General features: G+C 43.4%; 1 protein-coding gene across 1 annotated transcript; it reads right to left on the reverse strand.

The window, feature by feature from the left end:
* Positions 1–682: 682 nt before the first annotated feature.
* Positions 683–4,140, reverse strand: LOC113006065. The gene is made up of 3 exons (XM_039455400.1): positions 2,680–4,140; positions 1,121–2,513; positions 683–1,005 (listed from the first exon to the last, which is right to left on the reverse strand). Exons 1-3 carry the CDS (start codon positions 4,138–4,140, stop codon positions 683–685), a joined length of 3,177 nt encoding a protein of 1,058 aa, XP_039311334.1.
* Positions 4,141–7,826: the final 3,686 nt, after the last annotated feature.

A 7,826-nucleotide genomic window follows, 5' to 3' on the forward strand; every position in this document is an offset into this window, starting at 1 on the left:
AAAATAATTCTAATCATGTATTATTGAAATAATATTTACTAACAATAATTTTTATTTTGAAATAAGAATTAAGCAAAAGACGGAGTTCCGAAAAATCCGTGAAGCTAAAAATTGCAAGTTTTGATTAATTTTAAATTATTAATTGTAAGTAAATTAGATTATATCTGTTTGCGTGCACTAATAGTGCATGATAAAATTTATTTTGTTTAAGTAGTTGGAGATGCTACGGTAGCTTAGCTGGCATGTTTATAAATGTTAGACTTTTATTAGATATTATTATAATATAATTTCATACTTATTTCATACAAAATCAAATAAGATTTTTAAAAATAATATTAATATTGGCAATATCAAACAATTTATCCTACAAACAAACTTTGCAGTTAATTTTCAGTTTTTGGAAGTTCTTGTGCTTTTTAATTCCTATTTTAAAATCAAAATTATTGTTAGTGTTAGGAGTGCGCACTTAATCGTCGCGTAATTGAAGGATTTTGGACTGTGAGAATCGGAGCAATGAAATACACAAACCGTTAAAGTTCACAAATTGCTTTAATGCCACTTAGACACTACAGGCACAGTTTTAAAGGAAGTACTCTGAGATACTTGAGGAAGTACACCGACAGACACAGTCGTTTAAAAATGAGATTAGAGATTTAATTAACCGGCAGTCATGGCCGTACGATTAGGAGTCTTGCGAATCTCTATCTGAGAGGTAAAAACGCCTGCTTTCGCTCGAGCGCTCCCGGACGCCCAGAGGGGGCTTGCGCAGGACACCGTCGTAAGGTGGTGCCCTCGCGTGATAAAGGATCGATATCGATCGCTCGCATGTAGCGGGTGACTCGCGTTCGCGTATTACGCTGTTCCCAAACATGCCGCTCGCCTCGTACTGATAGTACGAAACGATGATGTACCCGGGAGACCAAGCATCACGCCTAATAGAACTTAGTGTAGTAATATTAGTTGATAAAGCTAAACAATAATACAAATTAATAACGACGCAATGAACTGTGAATATAAAGATTAGTTACAACGCATGAGATAAACAAATTGAGATGCTATCGCCGCCCGCCATGGGAGCTCTACTGCGGCAACCCCGCATTAATTTCGATAGGAAGCTTGCATAGCCGGTTTACGGCACGCCTTCTTGTGTTCGAAAGCGTCCTTACATCCACTACCCTAACGAGACCTTGAGGGTCAGGATAGATTTTTACTACTCTCCCAAGCTCCCATTTCGTCGGCGGTAGCAACGGGTTTTGAACTAATACTAGATCATCGACTTTCAAACTAGTCGATTTCTGACGCCACTTATAGCGCTGCTGTAACGTGTGGAGATAATCTCGCGACCATATCCGCCAAAACTGCTCGTGCATCCGCTGTACACGCTGCCAACGATTGAGTCGCGTTTCCCTCAAATCCAATACGGACTCCTCAGGCGTCGCAATCAGCGAGGTACCTATTAAGAAATGGGCAGGAGTCAAAGGTGAGAGATCGGAGGGATCATCGGACAAGGGAGCTATAGGTCTAGAATTTAGACATGACTCCACTTGAGTTAGTAATGTAGTGAACTCCTCATTTGAAAGCGTGTGAGCACCAATTACACGCCGTAAATGGTGCTTAACGGACTTTACGCCCGCTTCCCACATTCCTCCAAAATGTGGGGCGGAGGGCGGTATAAATCTCCAAGTGATGCCGTCGGAGGCTAAATACGCGACGAGATCAGGATCACGCGACAGAGCTCTGAACGCATTGCGCAATTCCTTTTCGGAACCCTGAAAATTGGTCCCATTATCACTGAATAATGAGACCGGAAGACCCCTACGAGAGGTGAATCTTCTAAATGCGGCCAAAAACCCATCGCTGGTATAATCATTGGCCAGTTCCAAGTGTATGGCCCTAGTGGCCAAACAAACGAACACAACCACATAAGCCTTGTGTGTCCGCTGGCCACGTCCTACTATCGGAAGGACATGAAAAGGACCGGCATAGTCTACGCCGGTATGTTGAAACGGACGAGAAGGGTTTATTCGAACGTCCGGCAGATCACCCATTTGCTGCAATATCGGAATAGCTCTGTGGCGGACACAAACAACACACCTGTGAATGTGATGTTTTACAAGGTTTCTAGCATTTAGAATCCAGTACTGTTGGCGTAAAACTCCTAACGTCAACTGTGTCCCACCGTGAAGCGTTCGATCGTGTGCCTGCGCAACAATCAGCTCCGATATGCGATGCCTCGGTAGTATGATGGGATGTCTCTCATCGTAAGAGAGGGACGCCCGGCAGAGACGTCCCCCGACACGAAGGTTATCCTTCGTGTCCAAAAACGGGTTTAGATTTTTCAAGGGACTAGATTTAGACGGGCCCTCACCACGTTTTATTGCCTGGATCTCATTCGAAAAGTTAATCTTTTGTACGTACGCAATCCAAAAACTACGAGCCTGTCTGATAGCGTCACTCAACACATATAACGTACCTAATTGATCACTATCCGCCCTTCTAAGGCGCTGTCGAACCTTATGAACGAACAATAGGCAATAGGCCGTGATCCGCAACAACTTAGGCCAACTGGAAACTTGCTCGGAAAGATCCCACCCTGCCGCGCCCCGCTGAGCTAAATAAACTGGAACGCTACGTCGTTCCATGTTTCCGTCCGATCGAAGGGAGGAGGGCTGTTCCGACCACACAGTCGAGGGTGACTGCAGCCATTGAGAGCCCACTCCACCACAACGAGTGCGACTTCAACTCCTGAACGCTGATGCCGCGCGACGCACAGTCTGCGGGATTTTCTTTAGACCCGACAAATAGCCACTGAGCTTGCGGCAAGCTTGTCTGGATTTCTGATACCCTATTGGATATGAAAGTCTTCCAGGTATTGGGGTGCTGCTTAATCCAAGCAAGTGTGATCATGGAATCTGACCAGCAGTATACTGGTACTGAACTTAACCTTAAAGTACTAACAATATTTTTAAGAAAACGAGCTAGTAAGGTAGCTGCACACAGCTCTAACTTGGGAACGCTAATTGTTTTAATAGGAGCGACCTTAGATTTACAGGCTACGAGTGTTACTCCAAAGCTGCTTCGAGTGTGAATAATGCGAATGTATACAACGGCCGCATAGGCCCGTGTTGAAGCATCCGCAAATCCATGCAACTCGATACCCAGATCGGAGTTGCTTTGATTCGTCCACCTTGGGATTGAAATCTCTTTGAGATCTGTCAGACTGTGAGAATACTCAGTCCATCGTTCCTCTAGATCACTCGAGAGCGGGCTATCCCAATCAACCTTACGCAGCCATAGTTCCTGCATGAAAATTTTAGCGGTGATTACCACAGGGGCAATCCAACCCAGTGGATCAAAGAATCGCGAAATGGCGGATAGCACGCTACGTTTCGAGATCACCGGAAACTCCAAAATTTGTATCCTGAAATGGAATCGATCAAGTATAGGACTCCACGAAATTCCTAAAACCTTGAAGGAGGAGTCCTCGTCAAATTCGACACTATTGTCCTCCAGTCGATCCGACACTGGTATCTCCGACAACAATTCGTCATAGTTTGACGTCCATTTACGAAGGTGAAAACCTCCTTTCAATAACAAGGCATTCAACTGCTGACGTGTGGATTGTATGGCGGACACACTGTCTGCCCCAAACAACACGTCATCTACATAGATGGAATTATTGAGTATAGACACAGCCAGCGGGAATGCAGATCCCTCGTCCTCGCATAATTGTCGCAGGACGCGCATGGATAAATAAGGCGCTGAGGCGGTACCGTACGTGACGGTGATTAAACGGTAATGATGGATCGGCTGGCCTGAACTAGGACGCCACAATATCCTCTGAAAGTCAGTATCTAACGGATGAATCATAATTTGTCTAAACATCTTTGCGACGTCAGCGACGAAAACGAAGCGATGAGTTCGCCAGCGCATAATGATAGAGCAAAGATCTGACTGCAACTTAGGTCCAGTAAGCAACAGATCATTTAATGAATGCCCGTTGTCCATGGGACTCGAGGCGTTGAATACAACCCGTACAGGGGAAGTACTGCTACTCGCCTTCACCACTGGATGGTGAGGCAGATATAACGAATTATTATTAATGACCTCGTTCGGGTTTACACGGGTCATGTGACCCATTTGCTCATACTCAGAAAGAAAGCCACGATAGCTGGCAGACAATGCACTATCGCGAGCTAGACGTCGCTCTAACCTATCAAAGGCACCAGAAGCGACGTGAAAGGAGCGACCGACCTTATTCAAGAAATCGGTCCGAAAAGGTAAGCGAACCTGATAGCGTCCCTTGGCAAACGAGAATGTGTAGATGCGAAGTGCCTTTCGCACTCGACTTCCTCTTCAGTGAGGGGATTAGAAACCGAGACTTCCTCTATCTCCCAAAACTGCCTCATCAGCGCATCCGTTCCAGGAGAAATAGAGCAGCGTAACGAGGACACCGACTGAGGGTTCCCTTCAGAAGTGTCGTTGCACGGGCCGAAGACAACCCAGCCAAAGATAGTAGGTTTCGCCATGAGATCAGAGCTCGGTCCTCGGCGGGATCCATCCATTGTTACGGCCTTATAATAGTCAAGTCCTATCAGTAAATCGATAGGGTCATCACTGAATGGATCAGAATCCGCAAATTTTAAATTCTGCAAATGAGGATGCGCAAGTAAATCAACAGGACTTCTTGGAGCATAAGAAGTAAGTACAGGGAGGATAAACGCGATCACTGTAACTGTAGTACTCGACTGTATACCCGCACTTAAATGGAGCTTAACTGCATGAGTAACGACCCCAGCCTGTAGATCACCCATGCCAGTGACAGTGTAATATACTTTAATACGCTTTGCTTTTAAGGCTTGAACAGCCCTTTCAGTGATAAATGTAGCCTCAGCGCCCGTATCAATCATGCCTCGAAGGTTTATACAACGAGCTCCATCAGTACGTACAAAGATTCGTGCAGTTGCGAGTAGTACAGTACCCTTGACCAGGAGGGAACGTGAAGGAGTTGTTACCCTTGCTGAAAGACTTGATTTAGAGGGGGCGTCATTTACTGTGTTTACACTGGATGTGCTCGCTATAGCAGGAGCACCCATTGTCGTTTGTCCCCCGCTGATATCGTCGTCATGCAGAAGCGTATGATGTTTGCGTTGGCAACGTGCACAGCGGCCCCGCGATTTACAGTCGCGCGGATAATGGCCTTTGGTCAAACAATTATAGCAGCAACGGTGCTGCCGCGCAACATTCTTTCTCTGCTCCGTGGATAAGGATTTAAACTGAGCGCATTGAAACAAAAGGTGCGAGCCCGCACAGTATAAACATTTAACATTAGAGATGGCAGCCGTCAACGACTTGGTGGCTGCTGAGCGATTTGTTTTACTATTATTTGAACTGCGAGTATCTCCCGCTGCATTCAGAGCCAGCATTCTGCCAACAAGAAATGTGCTCAGTTCGTTAAAGGAAGCTGGCTCTCGTTTATTGCCCAAGCTGATTTCCCACTCAGTGCGGGTATTCACATCAAGTTTCCTGGACAGGATGGCAACCACGAAATCATCGACGCAATTTCTCTCGAGACTACGTAACGCAAGGACCGCATCATTAATACTATCATGCACGCGTTTCAATTCGGAGACGGAATCAGCCTTCATCGGAGTAGCTTCTAGGATAGTATTCAGATAAGAAGAAACAATCGCGCGGGTATTTTCGTACCGTTCTTTCACGGCTCCCCATGCTAGCTCATAATTCGCGTCGGTAACGGAAATATTTTTAATAACAATGCGAGCCTCGCCAGTCAGACTCGACTTTAAATAATGCAGACGCTGCACGTTTGTGAGGCCTTCATTTTTTATCACAATCGACTCAAAAATATCCCGAAAATTGACCCACTCCGTATACTGACCGGAAAACTTAGGAAGCTCTATTCGCGGCAACGGGATTGAGCTTGGCGGACCCGAGCTTAAATCTAAAGTACTACTTGCGGTTACATGAGCGGTAGGTCTCGTCAACCTCTCTAATACTTCGCTCAGATAGTCAGACGCTTCGTAGTAGTCCTCTGTCGCCTTCCGAAATTGCTCCTCACTGAAATACGGCCATTCATCTCGCTCCACTGGCTTGACTGCCGCCTTGAGGTCCGCATGTAGCTTTTGGCACTGAGTCCACTGCTTCTCCAAAATGGACATCCGGTTCCGCGTGACGGATGTAGTAAAATTGCCTTGCCCCAACTTCTTGAAGTTGTCGACCGTTCTCGCAATCTGATAGAGAACGTCTTCTTGTTCTGCTAATAGCCGCTCCATAATGCTTGCGCAAATACGAGCAAGACAATATGTCTGACACGGGGACCCGTGTCGATCCACTCGGCCCTGGTACTCCTGGGGGTCAATCATGTAATTTCACGTGGAACTTTTCACGTTTCACTTTTCACTTTTCACGTTTTACTTTTCACTTTTCATTTTTCATTTTTCACTCATAGACAGTTCACGTGAATCTTTTCACGCACAGCGATTATCTATGAATAATGCGCGGAAGTTTAGTTTGCGTTCCGAAATTCACCATTAGAGGCTCTGTCATTGCAACTATCAAGCGATCGTGAAAAAGGTTTCTCCCTTCTTTTACAGTATAACTTTTACTGTAAAAATTTTATTATATAAAAAAAAATTGTACAAAAAATATTCATAAATAAATAGTAATATTTCTTAGTTATATTGCATAAACTTAATTTACAAATATAATATATATTACATTTATTTTTAATGATCCATATATTGTAACAACTATTTTATTATGTAGTAATCTAATACTCAAAATTACATTGTAATTTAATTCAAACGTTGTTTTTCAAAATTAATTTTAATTAGTTTTTTATGTGTGCAAATTTTAAAGTAAATTAATTTCATTAGTCATTAAATTTAACTTTGTTTAATTAAAAAATATTGAATAATTTAGAATACGGACCTTGATCAAAATTGAATTCTCCGCTCACACATGTATTTTCCAAATTTATAAGTTATAACACTTACATGATTGATTAATATTCTATTTCACAAGACGCACCTTTCTTATGTCATTGTGTATCAAAACGCGTTTAAAGTATATTTTTATCTAAATTTGCATTTGATGAAACCTCATTCTATATAATTATCAAAATATCAATTTGTCAAATATAAATATCAAACCTAATTACATCACAAAAGCATTATTTTTATTTATGTATGTATTATTTTAACCTATCAACGCAATGCAATAAAAAGGTTAACCTCTTCAATAATACCTCTTCAAACTGTTACCACACTGTTACCACACTTTCATTCTTATTTCAAACCGTTTGTTTCCTGAACTCTCTAAATAAGTGTACACTTAAAATAAAATAGATAGATGTTTCAAAGTTAGCGAAAGCAAGAAGGAACGTTCCAGTGCAGTCTAGTGCAGGAGAAAATAAGCCTAAAATACATACAATTTATTAATTCCCTAAATTTTCACCTTTTCGCCATCACGGCTGATGGCGAAAAAGTTCACGTGAAAAAGTTCATATTTCCGCTCATGAGTGAGTTACATGATTCCGTGGAATCGTACATGATCGTGCAGTTCACGTGAAACTTTTCACTTTTCACGTTTCCGTCCTAGGGGAAATGTTACATGATAGACCCCCTGGAGTAAACGCTGTAGCACGCCTGCCGAACTCGCTGATCACGTGCGCGCCACGCGGCGTTTTCCGACGCGCGGCACTGCTCACGCTCCGAAATTTGAAAGTCACGTGATAAGCAGAGCGCTTGATCGAGCTTGCATAAAGCGTTGATTGCCAATATGCACGAAGTCAGGTGCAACGCACC

The sequence above is a fragment of the Solenopsis invicta genome, chromosome 12 (genome assembly GCF_016802725.1).
Source record: "Solenopsis invicta isolate M01_SB chromosome 12, UNIL_Sinv_3.0, whole genome shotgun sequence".
Classification (NCBI taxonomy): Eukaryota; Metazoa; Arthropoda; class Insecta; order Hymenoptera; family Formicidae; genus Solenopsis; species Solenopsis invicta.

Bases quoted from the DNA above. Each gene is read 5' to 3' on its own strand.
- LOC113006065 (XM_039455400.1), bottom strand. From the start codon at position 4,140: ATGGGTCACATGACCCGTGTAAACCCGAACGAGGTCATTAATAATAAT. The intron at 2,514-2,679 runs GTCGGAACAGCC...TTCGTTCATAAG, and splicing joins CAGTCACCCTCGACTGTGTG to GTTCGACAGCGCCTTAGAAG. The intron at 1,006-1,120 runs GCAAGCTTCCTA...TTATATTCACAG, and splicing joins GCGTGCCGTAAACCGGCTAT to TTCATTGCGTCGTTATTAAT.